This window comes from Boleophthalmus pectinirostris, unplaced genomic scaffold (genome assembly GCF_026225935.1).
Source record: "Boleophthalmus pectinirostris isolate CB_2022bp ecotype Guang Dong unplaced genomic scaffold, ASM2622593v1 HiC_scaffold_16, whole genome shotgun sequence".
Classification (NCBI taxonomy): Eukaryota; Metazoa; Chordata; class Actinopteri; order Gobiiformes; family Gobiidae; genus Boleophthalmus; species Boleophthalmus pectinirostris.
Window position 1 is genome coordinate 26951297 of NW_026571095.1, and position 19729 is coordinate 26971025.

The 19729-nt window shown below is 36.6% G+C and overlaps 1 protein-coding gene across 2 annotated transcripts in view; it reads left to right on the forward strand.

Annotated features, from left to right (window-relative positions):
• Positions 1 to 19729, forward strand: part of LOC110174884 (band 4.1-like protein 3) — a 141596-nt gene that overhangs the window by 37623 nt on the left and 84244 nt on the right. For both annotated transcript variants that reach the window (XM_020940995.2, XM_020940996.2), the window contains exons 4-8: positions 9445 to 9549; positions 9672 to 9714; positions 9805 to 9880; positions 11514 to 11732; positions 16269 to 16356. In XM_020940995.2, coding sequence (XP_020796654.1) covers positions 9445 to 9549; positions 9672 to 9714; positions 9805 to 9880; positions 11514 to 11732; positions 16269 to 16356 — 531 coding nt within the window. The remainder of the gene's footprint in view (positions 1 to 9444; positions 9550 to 9671; positions 9715 to 9804; positions 9881 to 11513; positions 11733 to 16268; positions 16357 to 19729) is intronic.

Below are 19729 nucleotides of genomic sequence, written 5' to 3' on the forward strand. Positions count from 1 at the left end.
GTGTTTTGGTGTGATTATTCTGGGATGTGCCAGAAAGGCTTTTGAGGACTGTCGCGCTAAATGAGGGTCAGTCTGGAGCCCTTGAGACAGACTGGAGAGGCTGCTGTGCGTGTTTAAAAGCAATGTCGGAAACGGTGAATCATCAGGATTAAAAGAACTTCGAATGAAAATAACAGCTTGATTGATTTTTTTAATTTTTCAAATTATTTTCTATTATTTATTTATTTATTTTGTATCCGCTATATCGGCGTGGGAAATTACTTTTTCCTTGGGGCCACATGAGAAACAGAAAATATTGTGGACGCCAAAATGCTTACCTCAATTCTGCAAAATATTAACTGTATTTCTTTATAAAAAGCAGTAAATATCATTGTTTTGACGAGCTGGTAAGACTGGTGAGAGTTTGTGTTATGACTCAGCAATGAAAAAGTGAGGCTGCCTTATGAAAAATGTCATTTAAAAAAAAGAAAAAAAACTGTAAAATAAAACAATGCAGCTTTTAGTCCATGCATGAGGTAAAATAATAAATTACGTTTATTTTGTAATTTCAAATTATGGCCGGGGAAAATGTCCAGGTCTGCTCTGTATGATGTGACTTTGATGAGAATGTTCCACAGTATGCCTTTTAAAATGTATTGTTTCCAAAGGTGGCTAGTACTCAGTTACATTTACTGGAGTAACTTTTTAAACAAATTGTACGTTTCATAGTACTTTTCTGCTCTTTTTATTGAAGTAACAGTACTCTTACTTGAATAAAAGTTACGCTTCTCACTGTAAGTAAGTCTACAAGTGACAAAAGCTTCATCTTGATAATAAGAAATTATTTGAACATTTGTTTTTTAGTCAGTTAATTTGCCTCATTTAGTCTGTCATGTTATCCCAGATTTTGGTGTATTTAATTCATGTTTTCTCCTTCAAATTACATTAACTTCAACTTATAAATCAGCTGTTACGACACCTGACAGCTACTCTCTACTTTTCCCAAATACATTTTACTCACACTAATAATTGCTTGGACCACTTCTTTTTACTTCTACTTGTGTAATAATATAATGTTTAACTCTGGGCAGATACATGGATTATGATACTTCGTTTGTGCTATCGTACTTTGTTGTACTGTTACTGATTTGTTTGTTTCCTCTTGTTGTATTTATGAAGATGAACTGGTTTCAAGATGACGCTCTGACAAAGGAATAAAGGGTAAAGGCTCAAACTTCAGCCTACACCTTTTCAGTCTCTGTATGTTAAATATGATTGTAAATAATGTCAGAATTATACCTGTGACTGAAATATATTAATCAATCAATAAAATTTTAAAGTAACGTTACTCTACATGAGCACAGATTTTGGCTCCTCTACCCACCTCTGATTGTTTCATTACTTTGTGTTTAATATTTCTAAAAAAAACACCTGAAAACCATGTACATCTTACAGTGTGGATGCCTTTGTTTGGTCTGGTGGCGCCACCTGCTTGTCCCAGTGTTAATCTTAGTTAAGTGTAATGCCACACTATGGGACATTCAAGGCAATAGTGGTGTTGATTTTGACACTAAGGAATAGACACGATACTCAGTCCCATTTCCGATGCCACAAAGACAGTAGAATGTGATTTTCAACATTAAATCATAATACTTTTATATTACCATATTGATTTATATCTCAGTTTTCCAGGTATTATTCTGATACATCTTAAGATCATTCTAAATTTATTCAGGAAAGGTTCATTTCTGTCCTGTGAATGTCACTTTTTTAGTATCGATACCTGTTCAAACAAGTATTTAGTTTTGACGCAAATTTTATAATCTGTTTTTCGATACTTTTGACAAATGTAAAAAGTAGGATTGTAACAATAACTGAAAGATCGTGGTATCGTCAAAGTTCTCACAATAATATCATGGACCATCACAATATATCGAATTACAAGTGTCTTTGCTTAAATTAAGAGTTATGGTGCAGCAATAGCTAAAAAAAAAGGCATTGGGAACTACATAGACCATGATCCTTTGCTCCATTTCGACATAAACTACATGAAGAAATAACAGTTCTAAGCACTTTTGAGTCTTAGTTTTCTTTATTAAGTCTTGTCATGGCATTTTAATAGGAAAAAGTCACATATTATTTGTTAGCCTCCACAAAATATCGCAATAAATACCATATTGTAAGACGTATATCGTGAAAATATCGTACAGAGAGATTTGGATATTGTTACATTCCTAATCATGAGCTTTCCCACAATATCTAAATAAATATTGTACTGTGAGGTTCAGACGGTGACGATATCGTATCATGAGACTTGATTATCGTTACACCCCTAATAAAAAGTCAAAGCAATGACATGTTAATGGAAAAGTCATACAGTGCACCTTTACTTTTGGGGAGTTCATTTCTTTTATGTTAATTCGCGTAACCTTGAAAAGCAATTATAAACCGTGTGGTTGTACTAAATACAGGGTCAACAGTCTCGTCTCCCGCTGACTACAACCATTTATCATTCATGATGGTTAATATTTATGAGCTGAATAATTAGATTTCAATTTTTCTTTCGTTCTTAACTGCCTGTCATCTTTGGGTCAGGTGAAGCTACAGTGTCCTTTCTGAACCATTTGCTCTTTGCATTTTTGTGATAAAATAGACTTAAAGTTAAAATTAAAATATAATCCTGGGTTATAGATGACAGCATGGCATTCCTTAGACTGAAAATATATTAAGAGAGAGATTAGAGAAAGTAAAGTCAGTATTTTGCATATGCTACTTTGTGATTTAATAGAAAGTTTTAGCCCTAGTGACCAATTAGATATTTTCACAGACATGGACATTTCACACACAACTATAAACACAGATGATGTCCATAACTTTTTACTCAGCTTCCTGGTAGGGATGGGCATTCGATAAAATTTTCTTAAGCAATCTTTGAGAGAATGAACGATCGATTTTTGATTAATCATTAACGTTTTTAGATAAAAATTCTTATCGTTATTATTACTGTTTCTAATCTGCATAAATAAACTCAACTTTACAACATATACAGTAAACCATAGAGCCCGTTTGAGATTATCATGTGTTTAATGCAGCTTTGACACATTTATTTACGTCTTACAGAAACAAAACTTAAAACCACACGGCTCATTTGCATAAACTGTAAGTGCAGCTCTTAGCTCTTAGCACAGCTCTTTGTTTAACTTCATTTCACTCACTTTATTTATTTTGGCTTCTGTTGTGTTGAAAAGACTGAAAAGTGCACATGTCTTTTGGACACGTGTGCGCTTTTCTGTCACATGCAGTAACCGGGATACTGAGTTTACATGCACCATGACAAAACCGGGATACTCAAAAAACCCGATCATACCCAGGACACCGATGTGCATGTGAACACACTCACTGAGAGGTTCACGGTCTCCAAGGAGGTACCAGAGCCAAAACGTGGGACTGTGAGGCCGCAACTCCAGTGTTTGTGCTGTCAGACGCAGCCTCGTCTCCTTACGCTACACACAGCAACCTACAGTCGGTTTGTCAATTAAAAATGAACGTGATCGACGAAATTCTTAATGATCAATTGTCAGTTAGTCGACTAATCGTGCCCTTCCCTACTCCCTGGGTCCTTTTCTATCAGCAGAGTAAATTCAAATTTGCCACGTGGCTTTAAGTTTCGCTTGTATAAACGTAAACAAAGTGCGCAGATCTTTCCTTATGTCATTATAGTCTACAGATGTGCTGACCGTAAAAGCTTTTATTTTCATTGTTATATAAAGTTGGGTTTATCCAGATAGTTTTATTGTGAAATGTCTGAGGCAATGAAATTTTTACTGCGTTACAAATTCTTGTGCAGAGATCAGCTGTGTTTGGAAGCCTTCAGGGAAAATCTCTGCTCCTTTCGGCTGGTTAGGAAGCTCTCAAGGTTCCTATGCTAAAGGAGCTAGGAAAGGAAGCATGCAGATTCATTTAACTAACTCCTTCCTATCTCTGCGGACTATTTGGACTGTCCTTGCCATGTCAGACGCTGACACACATCCTGTTTGGGCTTAAGGAGGAGAGGGAGCTCGGAGCTTAGAGGCCAATTTGACGGATTCAGAACAAGCCGAGGAGACGTCTTGGGGTCATTTAATTTTGCAAACATCCATAGGTTAAAACCGTGCAGAGAGGCTAAACAAAATGAAATAACTACACATAACATTCTGGAAAGAGTATTTTTTATGTATTTATTCACATCTTGTTTGGCTGATGCAATTTGTACCACAACTCTTTTGACTGACTCTGTTTTGAAAGAAAAAAAAAATACACCATAAATTGTGGTACAAATCAGGTCAGAGCCTCACCACATTTTTGCTTAGCGCTTTTCTTCTCTTGCCTTTTTGAAATACGTCCAAAAATGTCATGACTAACTCTCTCTCCTCAGACAGCGCGGCTCAGTGGAAAACGAATGGCGTCATCGAATCTTCCAAGTGCGCACTGTCACGTTTAGACACCAGTGTAGCGATAAGGAGCAGAGCTTTGGAACAATCCGGAGTTTAGATGCAAATTCATTCAGACCCAAAATCTGCAACTAGGCAAAGAAGTCTCGATCCTTTTATAAATTCACAAAGGAAATGAATGGTTTGCTAGACATATCAATAATTCATATCTTTTGGGTATTGTTTGGCTGAACAGGGTTGCAAATGGGGGTAGGAGAGACATTTGGCATTTTGTTTGTAAGTTGGGCCATACCGGTATCAGTATCGGCACCAATACTGGAAAGTTTAATTGACAGGATATTGGCTATGAATCTCTCGATATTGATCCGATTCCTCACTCAGACTTATATTGGCCACGTTTACATGATGTTTTTTAATTCCATATTAATTGTTCTGAATGAAATAGTTCAGAATGAATATATTCTCCTTCTAGTTTACATTGAAATAATAATTCCGAATTGAGGTTACATGGAAAACACGTTAAATTGCTTTTATTTAATTCTGCTCAACGTCTGGGGGTCGGGAAAGGTTCTAATTGGACAGAGACAGGAATGTATTTACGTCGACCGAAAGAAAAACACACTTCACCTGCTACGGGCTTTTTTGTCATCTTGGTTTGTTGTTACGCCACGGACACAAACATCATCAAAACCTTTTTCACAGTCGTTCTGATGATAATGAAGCAGCTTGTGAAGTGTCTCATTATGCTTTAAGTCTGTCAGCTGAGGAGGAGAAGGGATGAGTGTTGGAGAAGGGAGGAAGATAAACTGACCCAAAGGCTGCTCTACCTCAGCCCACTCCCACATCCCTTTCACAAATCCAAAGAGCAGTGAATGAAAGTCCGAAGCGAGGACGTCCAGATCGTGTCAGAAGGCGACCCAACGAGCCTGCGCTGAATGACTGGAATTATTTTTAAGAAGAATAAACGTTTCCATGATCCAGGAATAAATTAATTTGGCTTTAAAACCAAAATAAACCACCCACTTACTTCAGAATTAAGTTAAAATCTGAATAATCATTTTCTTTAGGAATTAAGTGTTTACATGCTGTTTTTAAAGTGGAATTAATTTTTATTCAGAATTAAATAATTTTTCTTGAGAATTAAATCACTTTTATTCAGAATTAAATCATTTTTACTCTGAATTAAATCATTTTTATTCTGAATTAAAGATCTCATGTAAACGTGGAAACTGTGGACTACTGTTGTCATGATACTGAAATTTCAACCTTGATTTCAACCCTAAAGAATAGACTTGATGATAAAAACAGTCTTACTTTAGAAAATAGAATGTGATTTTGAACATTAAATCATAGTACTTTCTTTTATATTACCATATGCCTTATATCTGTGTAATCCCTCAGTGGTTCAGGTAGGTTCCATAGTGGTCCATGTGCTCTTCTACTTGTTCTGATACAGCTCAAGATCATTCTACACATATTCAGGAAAGGTTCATTTCTGTCCCGTGAATGCAACTTTTTAGTATTGATGCCAGCTCAAATTAATTAGTATTAATATCGACTTGTGGTCTGATTTTCGATACTTTTGACAACCCTACTGGGAACACAAACGCATTAACAACTCTTTTAACTCAAAAACTTCAGACATGCTTGGTCTTTGGTACCAGAATATGATCAAATGAGTTGGTCCAGATAAGGTATTGTAATAGATCAAAGTCTTTATCACTGCAAATGGATCAAATTTCCTGCCAATTTCCTCTTAATGATTCACAAGTGACCTCGTCCTCACGCACAGATGGGATCCAGAACGATGAGGAATTAGGACAGATGCTATTGCGATTTAACAATTAAAAACAAATGATTCAAGTTACTGAATGGGTAAAAAGTCCTCAAAATATTACATAAGAGGACGCTGCAATCTGTGAATGAATAAAGCACCATCTGGTCCATCCTGAATCATTTTTATGTAATTTTTGGCGACTACTAATGACAGTTAAAGGGCCCATATTATCTCATCGATGTTCTAATGTTTTTTCATCACAAACATACCTGGAGTGGTGTTTTATTTCATTCTTACCTGTATATTGAGGCTGAGTTCTTCTCTTAAACAGAAGACACCCTGTTCCACCTCGTGATGTCATGTGGTAATACACTGGGATGTAACAATAACTTGAATATCTTGCTGTCGTGGATCATCACAACACATCGAATTACAAGTTTCTTTGCTAGAATTTATTGAAAAAACAGAGGAAACTACATATCCCATGATCCTTTGCTCTGTTTCAGTCCAAACTACATGATGAAATAACGGATTTTAAGCACTTTTAAATCTATATTATTATATTATGACATAAAAGTAGCATAACATTCACAATTTTGTTACATTCCACAAACTATCGCAGTAAATATCATATTGTGAAAATATCTTATCGAGAGATTAGGATATCATCCCGAGTAATACATCTTTATACATTTGGATAATTTCAGCCTTGGATTTGCCAGTCTCTGCTGAACACAATGTAAAAGGAAGATGCTGACTTGAAAACTACAGATTCATGACGTCAAGAATCTGCAAAGTGCGCACTGTCACGTTTAGACACCAGTGTAGCGATAAGGAGCAGAGCTTTGGAACAATCCGGAGTTTAGATGCAAATTCATGCAGAACTAGGCTAAGAAGTCTCAATCTTTTTATAAATTCACGAAGGAAATGAATGGTTTGCTAGCCATATCAATAATTCATATCTTTTGGGTATTATTTGGCTGAACAGGGTAGGAAATGGGCATAGAGAGCTAGGAGAGACACTTGGCATTTTGCTTGTAAGTATTGCTGCACCAGTACTGGAAAATTTTATTGATAGGATATTGGCTCTGGATCTCTTGATACTGATCCGATTCCCCAGTCAGACTTATATTGACCACTTTCACATGATGTTTTTAAATTCCAAATGAATTGTTCAGAATTAAATTGTTCGTAATTAAAATATTCTCCTTCGAGTTTACTTGAAAATAATAATTCCGAAGTGAGGTTTACATGGAAAACACATTAAATTGCCTTTATTTAATTCCGCTCAACGTCTGGGGGTCGAGAAGAGTTCTGATTGGTCAGGAACACAAACGAATGTATGGAGGAAAACACACACTTCAGCTGCTACAGGCTTTTTTGTAATCTTGGTTTGTTGTTACACCGCGGACACAAACATCATCCAAACTTTTTTCACAGTTGTTCTGATGATAATTAAGCAGCTAATTCCAGTTTTTGACAAGGTAACAACATTATAACATGACTTAAAGATCACAAGAATCAATGTCGCATATTATAGGACCTAAGTTTTATTCCTCTTCTATCTGCTTTTTGTTACTAAGTATTGTTTATGTATTTTTTGAGCAACTGGGTCCATGTAATTCCTCTTGTTGATTTGTACAAAGTTTATTTAAATCTATAAACTTGATTTCATATTTTATCCACGTTGCTAAAAACCTGTGAGTCCAAATTCAGGGCAGCACTGACTAAAAATCCTGTCCATAGTATCAGATATCAGAGCTGTCCTCAGGAGGCTGTTAATCTCCAGCTGCTTAAGGTGATCTGCTCGGATTAACTTTGTCTACGGCTCCTTTAATACTTTAATATATTGTATCTCAGTTGTCTTAAGTCTAGGCCTCTTTGAAATCTTATAAATGATGTGATTAAAGCTATATTGTGTTATTTTTAGGGCCTATATTACGCTATTTTCTGATCTATGTTATCACAAACAGACCTGGAGTTGTGTTTTGTTTTATTCACACCTGTTTAACACACAAACATGCATATTTAAGATGAGTTTTTCTCTCAGATAGAAAACACTGTTCCACTTTATGATGTCATGTGGTAATACAAGAAGTGCTCCAGTGTGTTTTGAAACTACACACAGCTTCACTAGAAACATTTGGATGATTTCAGTCCAGGAATTGCTCATTTCTACTTAACAAAAGGTAAAAAAATAGCTGATAAATTGAAAGCTACCACTACATGACATCACAGGGTGGAACACAGCATTTTGAGCTTTGGAGATGTAGACAGACTAATAATAAACTCCAGGTTTGTTTTTGATGAGGTAACAACATTTTAACATGGCTTAAAGAGTCTTGTTTTGCATAATATAAGACCTTTAAGTTAGAGTTTCTTAAGCTTTTCAATTTTGGGGTCCAATTTTTTTCTGAACAAAGTATCCCGGGGCCTTATCTCATATTAAATGTATTATTTTGTACTGATTGTGGGGTCCCCAAGGAGGTGGTCCCAGCCCTGTGGTCAAAAATCACTGCTTTAAGTTATAATTTCTGATTTGATATTCTGAAATGATATTCCTGTGCCATAAATGTTCCGCAGTGTGACATGAAACTTAGTGCACATATTTAATTACTTTGTTATGGCTAGAAAATAATGTTCTCTAACTGTGAGTGGGTTTGCCTCACCGCAGATCTGACTCTAGCTTGGCTCTGGGGATGCTACCTTCTTGTCTCCATGGAAATAAAAAGAAGCATTTAATGTTTTACTGTGGAACATCCTATTCAAAGTAATAACTGGTGGTAAATGGTGTTGACACGATACTAAAATTTCAAACTCTTTCGATACTAAGGAATAGATTTCCAATGCCACAATGGTAATGATTATTTATTTAGACAATAGAGTGCAATTTCCAACATTAAATCATAGTACTTTCTTTAATATTTCCATGTGGTTTTATATCTGTGTAATCCCTCAGTGTTCCAGGTAGGTTCCACAGTGGTCCATGGGTGTACACTCGTCTATGTGCTCTTATACTTGTTCTGACACAGCTCAAGATCATTCTAAAGCTATTCAGGAAAGGTTAATTTGTGTCCTGTGAATGTGACTTTTTTGTATCAATACTTGTTCAAACGAGTACCTAGTTTTGATATTTTTGACAACCCTAATGGTAGATCAAGGGCCGCATGTGACTTATGTTGTGAAATTATCAATATTTTATGGAATTTGTCAGTATATTACTCACAATTTTCTCAACATTTTCTTTGTCTTTTCCAGAAACGAGCCAAAGGCCAGGTCCTCTTTGACAAAGTGTGTGACCACCTGAACCTGCTGGAGAAGGACTACTTTGGCATCACGTACAGAGACGTCGAGAACCAGAAGGTATAGTTACACAAACACGCACAGGTGACACAAAACACGGAGGAACACTAAAAATCCAGTTTATGTAGACACTTTACACCGCATACTTTTGCAAAATTTCTAACATTTCTCTCCTCTTTCAGAATTGGCTAGACCCCTGCAAAGAGCTAAAGAAGCAGATCAGAAGTATGTATTTCATTGTGTTATTTTTGCAGTACTCTATTTTGTACCCAGTATTTGTGTGAATGAGCTCATCCTGAAATGTTTCTGCTGCAGCTGGACCCTGGAACTTTGCTTTCAATGTGAAGTTTTACCCTCCAGATCCTTCCCAGCTCAGCGAGGACATCACCAGGTGAGGAGAAGTTTTGTTTTAAAACATATGAGTTGGTGTAATCTAGTTCAGGACAGTGTAAGTTCTTCTCTGTCCAGTACAGTCAAATTGAAGTACAGGGTGTCCCAATAAATTTGACCATTTTGATCATTTTGCAGGTTAATAATTTTGGCAATTCTTGTTGAAATAACCTCAAATTTTCACAGAATGTATAGAAATTTGAATTTGAATTGAATTTGTTCTTTTCACTCCCAAAGAGAAGTCATTTTGAGTCTTGGAATGTGCTCGCACACTCACCCGAGACTGTGCAGCCTTCCATGCAAAATTTGGAAAAACTTCACCAACTGGCAAACAAATTTGGACTTGGTACCAAAAATTTAAAGAGGAAGACTGATTATGCAGGGCTAAAGGATTACATATGTGTGCGAGTATATTCCAAGACGCAAAATGACTTCTCTTTGGCTCAACCTGAAAACAGAACAAAAATAAAACAATAAATATAAAATCTTGTTTTGTTTCTATACATTCTGTAAAAATTTGAGGTTATTTCATCAAGAATTGCCTAAATTATTCGCCGGTAAAATTAGGTAAAAATTCTTTGGGACATCCTGTACTTCTGGATGGCAGTCGAAACATTTTCAACTTTTCAAAAACATTGTCCAGATGACTTATTTAACATTACATCTTTTGACACTTCATTTCAGTAAAGTTGTGTTTCTGCTTTTTAATTCAATCCTGTCTCTTTGAATCAATACTATATAGTTTTATTAACGTCCAAATGTTACTCTTGAGTTGTTTTAATCGGTTTTACGGTCAGTTTTCTGCCGGGATGCCTATTGGACAGGTCTACCTCGAAATTTTGTTTTTGTATTTTGTGTTTGTGACTTTCTGGAGATGGAAAGTCAGCTGCTTGACTCCATGGAAGAAAGTTAAAACTATACTTCGGAATATTCTTCATGGAGACAGTTACCTTTTATTCCATTAGTCTACTGTGGAATATTATAGCCAAAGGAACAATACTAATATGGAAACAAACAGGAAGAGGCAGATAAGAGTCGGGTTTGTGGAGATGCAAGCCTGCTCTCTGTAAGAATACATGTTTTTCACTGCAATAAAAGAAAAAAAAAACAATGATGCAAATTATGAGAATAAGGAATAAGATATCAGCAAGTTAAATAAAGACGACTAGACTTACTTAAAGGTGCACTATGTAACTTTTTGGTTCGGGGGGGGTCCATCACCTGCTTGTTTCTATGGAGATGTCATTTCTCTGCCTGGAATGTTCCACAGTGTGACATTAAACACTTATACTTTAGCATTTATTCAGTTATAGGTGGTTTTATAGCTCAAAAATGCTTAGAAAAACAGACATTCTGACTGTGAGCGGGGTCGCCTCTCCACAGATCTGACCTTTAACTTGGTCTGGTTTGGTCTCCGTGAAGATAGAAATGTTTAAAGCCGTACTGTGAAACCTTCCAGACAAAGCAATAACATCTCCATGGAGTAAAAGTGTTTGACGAACCCTCCAGCAGAAAAGTTACACAATGAACCTTTAACTTTATGGCTAAAATGAGTGGTCCTGTTCAAACACAAATGATACTTTACTTGATTAAACACCAGTTTTACTCATGATAACCCCTGTGTCTGTCCATAGGTACTACCTGTGCCTTCAGCTGCGTGACGATGTGGTCTCCGGTCGGCTGCCCTGCTCCTTTGCCACTCACACGGTCCTGGGCTCCTACACGGTCCAGTCTGAGCTCGGAGACTACGACCCCGAGGAGCTGGGCACGGACTACATCAGTGAACTACGCTTTGCACCAAACCAAACCAAAGAACTGGAGGAGAAGGTCATGGAGCTTCACAAGACCTACAAGTCAGTATCCATATACGTAACCTTCACATTTTATTGAGTTTTTGTTATGTTCAAAGGCACACATAAAAAATAGACAACATCCAAACAGTAACAACAAAACAGTGCAGGTAGTTGTAGGTGGTTCCTGTCTTTTTTTGCAGCCACCAATAATACTAATAACTAGAAAAGCACTCAGAGAGCGCAGACCTCCGCCAAGGACTACCCCCATTTTTTATATAAATTGCAATAAAATCAGTCTTCTGGATCAGATCCGGATCAGCCTTTGGAATATGAAAGAGGATCCCATTGTCCATCCCTGAGTCAAATTTCATGGGGTTTGGTCAATAATTAACCAAGATATTGAAAAACAAAATTTTAGGCCCCATTTACCACAATGTTAACTAAAATTTCAAAGTGATCCAGAATCCAGGATTTCTTCCGGATCACCCCCAAAATGAAATCAGTTCTTCCTTTTCACATTTCCAACAAATCCTGAAAATTTCATCAAAATCGGTCCATAAATTTTTGAGTTATGTTGCTAACAGACAAACAAACAAACAAACAAACACACAAACAAACAAACAGACAAACAAACAAACAAACAGACAAACGCCGGCAAAAACATAACCTCCTTGGTGGAGGTAACAATAATAGAGGTGCTGTAAAGCTGCTCCACTGTGTTTTTAAACTTCAAACACCTTCACTTGATTAATTTGCCCCTATGTAATTGCCAAACTTTGAAGCTACATCTTTTGTTGTAGCCTCGCTGAAACGTCTTCACTTCTCGATGCACCTGAAGATATTGCGGACTAAGGCTGTGCAGTTAATCGAATTTTGATCGCGATTTCGATTTGTGTGTCAAACGATCTCCAAACTCATATAAGCAAGTTGAAACGATTTAAAGCTTAACAAAGTTTATTTTGGGATATTTTTATTAGGGGTGTCAAATTATCACGTTAATTGCGATTAATTAATTACAGTCATATTTAGCGCGTTATGTTTTTTTAATCGCGTTAATCTCATTTTTAATCTCTAACTTTAGTGTTTCTGTATGCGAGTTTCTTTATTATAAAACCTGTTTTTATGTGTTGTTGGGACAACAACACACACACAAAAAACACATTCATTATTTTTTTATTTCGGTAATTCCACTCATTGCCGGAAACCCACAACAAAACGCACACAGTAACAGCGATGTAAACGTCATGTTAACGTTGGTGGCGTCAGTCGCACAATGGACGAGGTGGAAGAGCCAGTAGAACAGAGCAGCAGTGCACAGGTAAAAACACATTTTGTGTCTTGGAAATTATTCTCCCGACGTGAAATATAAAAGAAAATAACAAATATAAAATCGCCTACAACTTAAATGTCACTGGTGAAAACAACCTGCATAGACTCATGATGTCTGCACTACTGTCTATAGTGACCTGCCACATGAGGGGACACGCACACACAAACACACACAAACACACACAACACACAACACACACACACACACATACAAACACACACCTTCATCATCGTCATTAACCTGAGAACGCGCGGACCACGTTTCTTTCCGTAGTTACTGCGCGGACACCGACGTGCTCCCGTGAGCCACGTACGTTTTCTCGCGTACACTGCGTAAACCGCGCTTCCTCCTGTGCGCCTCTAAACCAGAACTAACACCAAGACTAAAACCGGGACTAACCCAGTCCAGGACTAAACCAGGACTAAACCAGGACTAAACCAGGACTAAAACCAGAACTAAAACCAGTTGGGCTCAACAGTCAATTTGGAGAGATTTGTTAAACAATAAATGACTTTATAAAGTCACTTTTTAAAATCTATATCAGTCTTTTGATCTGCCACAATAATGTAATAATGAATTTAAATGAAAATACCTCAACTTGAAGGCTTTTCTCAGCATTTTTTAGGTGAGATTAAAAAGAGATTAATTAGATTAATTAATTACAGATCATAATTAATTAATCTCTCAATTTTTTTAATCGCATGACAGCACTAATTTTTATATAAATAAGTACATTTGTTTTATTATTTTTTTAAATATAGAGATTGTAGAACAGCTGGATATATATAGTTTATTTTGGATACACTTACGTTACGTTTTTCTATGCCATAATTTATGTTCAAAGATTATTTTATTCATTTTATGTGTTATACATCACAAAACTGCTCTAAGGTTCATATTTGTAGCCTGAATTTATTTTCAGTTTGAAAGCTTTGCATAAATTGTCAGTAACAATGTGTTTTTTTTTGTTTTGTTTGTTTTTAGAAAGAATTAATGAATAAATGCATCGTGTAACTAAAAAAATAATCCTTTGAATAATCGTGATTTCAATATTGACCAAAATAATCGTGATACTGATTGTTTTCCATAATCGAGCAGCATTATTGTGGACTTTCTCTGTCAATTTCAACTGTTTTTGTTCTGTTGAAAAGGCAGTTCAATTCCATTAAATATATTAAAAGTACTACTTCATGATATCAGAAGGTAGAGATGTGGGTCGCCTAATTACTCAAACATGTGAATGAAACAAAACATAACTCCACATATGTTTTCGAGGAGTTAACAACATTATAACATGACTACAAGTGTAAAATAATATAAATAAGACCTTTAACTGGTTGTAACGTATCTATAGCTATAAATAGTATCTTGTCTGGGAAGATATTTTCTCCTCAAAGCCTCGCAGTGACCGTCCTCTCTCCGAGTATTATCATGATTTGTGTGGAATCTGATGCGGTCTCGTCCCACTCTCACTGAAGCAGGGAAGAATAATACCAACAGGATTAAGGTCTCCCTGAAGGGCATCCAGGCTAAAAATGGCCCCGTTAAAAGCTCCAAGAAAACATGGAGGAGCTTTTAGGTTGCTGAAATTGATAATAGCCTGTCTTGGAATATGTGGGGGTGGAGGATCTTTGTTGTTTCTATAGAAATGTTATTGCTTTCCCTGGATTGTTTCATCATATGGTAGTATATCTATCTAATATATCTATCTTGCATTTATGCTATTACAGCTGTTTAGTATTTATCAAAAACACTTGTATTCTCACTAGAGAGAGAACATACTAGATTTAGACAAACTTTATTAATCCACAAGGAAAATAATTTGGACATAGTAGCTCACAAGTCACAATATAATCACAAAATATAAATGGTAATAATAAATTCTAAGTATAAGTAGCAAAAATAGCAAAAGACTGGTGTCAATAAGGCATAATTATATGAATGTGTACAAGGAAAAGTATAAAAAATATATACAAATATATAACTATAGTAATACAAATATCTGCCTATTATTTATCAATGTAATCAACAACGTCGATGTGTAATGCGCTCCGAGTGTTCAATTAATATATTAAAATATATCTATATATTTTTTAAACACGAAATGGATTCTGACATATCATATATATCGATAAAATACTTATATTTAATTCTGATTTTGCCGTTTTGCTTGTTTGCCTTCTCTGTGCTCGCCCCGCTCGCCCTGCACAAGGAGCGAGTTGTTTTTTTTTCATCACTTATAGTTTATGCAAATGAGCCATGTGGTTTTAAGTCTCGTTTTTGTAGAACATAAACAAATGTGGCAAAGCTGCATTAAACACATTATAATCTGAAACGGGCTGATGTGGCTCTATAGTCGTTACGGTTTATATGTTATAAAGTTTAGTAATGTCAAGTTTATTTATGTAGAAGATTTTAATAAATAATCTGCTGCAGTGTAACTTGAACAATTGTGTTTAGAAATGTTGGGTTTGATCTGCAGTGGATTGTGGGATACCTCATAGCTCCTTACGCTGGTGAGGAACATGGATCTGTTATGTATCTGCCACTGCTAAAGGAGCTCATGGTTATGGTTATTGTTTGTCTCAAGATGAGCTTGAGTTGAGCTGAATTGTTTTATTTTTGAGTGAAAAGAAGGCAATATGTGTTCTTTCTTCCTTTATTTTACAATTAAATTATTTTTGTATAAATGGATTTTATTTTTTATTTTTTAAGTTGCAGAAGCACTTTTTTCCTACATGATCTACCTACCTCTTTGCACTTCAGTAAGAAAAGACCTTGTGGAGTAGTTCTGGAGGGTTGCTTTTCCTGTACAGATATCGAGATATATATCGTATATCGAGATATAGTTTATGCTCCTTATCGCCCAGCCCTTCATTCTACCTTGTTACAATATTCCTTCATCAAAAACATGCCTGAAGATTTTTTAGATATCATCCATGCATGTTTGAGTAATCTAGCGATCTCTCCCAGGCTCTATTCGAACCCTCCTTACGCTCAGCCCACACGTCCACGTCACCCATGCTCCCACGCGACAATTCTCTATAAATATACAAAACCATGATATAAAACAATACACTACAACTTCATAAATCTAATGCAATGTGCGGTAGTTTGATTAGCAAAACAACAAAAGTTAACATGGTGATCTAAATATGTTTTGTGTTAGGAGTTAATACCCCACAGAAGTAAACTACCCTCTTTAACTTCATTTTTTCAATATCGTTCTTGTAAATATTGATCATTTTTGTGTTTCGCTGTTTCAGGGGCATGACACCGGCCGAAGCGGAGATGCACTTCTTGGAAAACGCAAAGAAGCTGTCCATGTACGGCGTGGACCTGCATCACGCCAGGGTAAGAAGTTAACGATAGTATTTTTAGCAGTACTTCTAGCAGTACTTTTATTAGTCAAGCTTGCCGCCGCCACCAGCACAGTTCCGCTTCTCCACATCACGGCTGCGTAATCGATGCATCACAACTGCAATCACTGCCGCTGCTAATTTATGGACATGAGCTCATTGCTGGCTTGGTGGATTTAAGGTGGATTTTTGTTAAGGTGGACTGGCGCGTGGGCAGGCATAAAGGAGAGCTCTGGCATGACTGTGAGAGCTGCTGTTTCTAATCTTTACAGCAGATGGGATGAATAAAGCATGAGCAGGACTCTGGTCATAAAGAGAAATTACGACCGGATGGATACGAAACGCTTAGATGGTAAAAAAAATAAACTAAAAGGGTTCACTATTAGAAATATGTTTTTAATTGAGGAAGTGATATCAAAAGGATAATTGGGTTAATCATTTTGGCATATGAGAGTTGATTTGGAAATAGTGTTTTCAAAAATCAGATACTAAACTAGATACTCATTTGAGCAGGTATTGATACTAAAAAAGTCACATTCACAGGACAGAAATGAAGCTCCTGAATAGTTTTAGAATGATCTTGAGCTGTATCAGAACAAATATAAGAGCACATAGACCATTATACGCCTATGGACCACTATGGATCCTACCTGGAAGAAAATCTCATTCTCTTCTGAAAAGAAAAAAAGTGTTTTAATTATCCGTGTGTCATTCATTCATTTTTTTTTTTCAAGATAAAACCAAAAATAAGAAAACGAAAAAAATACTTTTTTTTTTTCATTATTTGTCTCCAAAAGCAAAATGAAAAAACAGATAACAATTTTTTTTTCTTCAGTTTTCGATTTTGTGTTTAAATGAACCATGGAAAAGTCAGTCTCAGTCCTGATCTTGGACCTGGTCTGGTCCCTGTCTCAGACCTGGTCTCAGTCCTGATCCTGGTCTGGTCCCGGTCTCAGTCCCGGTCTGGTCTCAGTCTCAGTCCTAGTCTTTTCCCGGTCTCAGTCTCAGTCTCAGTCTCAGTCCTAGTTTCAGTCCTGATCTTGTCCCAGTCTGGTCTCGGTCTCAGTCTCAGTCTCAGTCCTAGTTTCAGTCCTGATCTTGTCCCAGTATCATCCCGGTCTCAGTCCTGGTCTGGTCTCAGTCCTGATCACCAAACAGTCAAAGCGGACGCATCTCCTGGCAGGTCTCGACACTTAGTCCTGGTTTAGTCCTACTGTAGTCCTGTTTTAGTCCTGTTTTAGTCCTGTTTTAGTCCTGTTTTAGTCCTGGTTCAGTCCTGGTTCAGTCCGTATGTGGTGCAAAAGTCTGACATTGCAGTTTAAGTCACGAAAATGGGAAACGTTTCTCAGTTTTTTCCATTATTCAAAACAAATCATTATCTGTTTTTTTTTTTGTTTGTTTTTTCATTTTAGTTTTCAGTTTAGTTTTGGAGACAAATAATGAAGAAATTGTTGTTTTTTTATTTTCTTATTTTCAGCTTTATTTTAGAAAACGAATGATACATGGATTCCGGTGTCTGCAATGAGGAAACAACATCATAACATAAATCAAAAAATAGTGTAAAATCGCTTTTTAATACTAAGAATACAATGATTGCAGCTTTTTTAATGATGCACACTATTAAGATTAAAGCTAAATAAATAAATAAAAAGCTTGCAGATAGCTTTCTTGCCAAATGACGCATGTTTAAAGCATGGATAGAAAATAACCCCGCAAAATGCATGCTGATAATATTAGTTAACCCCTATTATAAAAGGCTTCTTAGAGATTTAACCCTGATATTTGATTAGAACCACGTAGAAACCCCCTTTATTTGTTAAGACTATATTGTCGAAATATATAGTACATTCTTTTGTCTCTCTCCTCTTGTTAAATGCTAAGTTGGTAGGGCATCTGTATCAAATCTTGGCTTCGTCTGAGCGTGAGGTAAGAGCTACGTACGCTCTGTCCACCTGTGTGTCTACTCTTTACTCCCGCATGGTCCCAAAAAACTACAAAATACTCGCTAAAGTTCATCTTTCAGTGTTCATTTTCTATTTTTTGCAGTGAAGAGCCCCATTTCTCTGCTTCACTGTCGCTTCTGCCATTTCACAATATCATGGAAACTGCGTAGAGCTGATAGGGCGACCACATAAGCTTGCCTTTCCATCTGCCTGCTTCTTATCTTTCTTCATATCAGAGAGTTTGGGTCCTGTTTTATCTGCTGTGCGCTTGCTTTTACATGTTTTATCTTATAATGATTAAATAATATGTGGTGAACTGTGTAATTTTGCCGATGGAGGGTCCGACGCCTGTTTCAGACTGCAGCCTGAAGTGACCCAAATCTGATTTTTTTTGCCCCTATGTAACCTGTATCTGATCTTTTAATGTCACTCTGAAAGACACAGATCTGATTTTTTTCAAATGTGACCCAGGCCACTTGGATATGTGCTCCTAAAACCGATACTAGGGGTGTAATTATATCCAAGTCTCACGATATGATATCGCCATGGTATGAACCTGACGCTACGATATTTATTGTGATATCGTGGGAAAGATCACGATTAGACATGTAACAATATCCAAATCTCTCTGTACGATATTTTTACGATATACATCTCACGGTACGATATTTATTGCAATATTTTCGGGAGCCAAAACTGTTAATATGCGACTTTTTCCTCTTAAAATGCCTTAATCCAAAGAACTAAGACTTAAAAGTGCTTAGAACTATTATTTCTTCATGTAGTCTGCACTGAAATGGAGCAAAGGATCATGGTCTATGTAGTTCCCTCTGTCTTTTTTTTAGCTATTGCTGCACCATAACTCTTAATTTAAGCAAAGAGACTTGTAATTCGATATAATGTGATGGTCCACGATATTATTGTGAGAACTCTGACGATACGATATCACAATATTTTGGTTATTGCTACATCCCTAACTGATACATATCTGATCTTCTGACATGTGACTTCTGTCTGAACGGCCAGGTCACATTCATCCCACCTACACAAATGTACACAAACATTCTTCTCGTTATATGAAAATTGTGTCCGAACTCTGTGTCAGTGAAGCAGCGAAGCACATAACAGTCCCACCACTCTTGGCTCCGACTCCCCACCCACATGTTCCTTTCTACGGACGTCGCTGCCACTGCCCCACAAAATACCATGAATGCCAAAAACCTCATTCTTCTCCTTCTCAATCTCCTCCTTAAATCAAATAAGCTGTACATGTTCTGGCTCCGGTACGACAGCAACTTTAAATTGCCAGGTGCTCAGGTTTACGCAACTTCCGTAAACACTGAGCACTGTCACTCTATACACGTGTTATTTAAAGTTCACCCTGAAGATCACATACACATCGCATTTAACTGGAAATGTGAACGA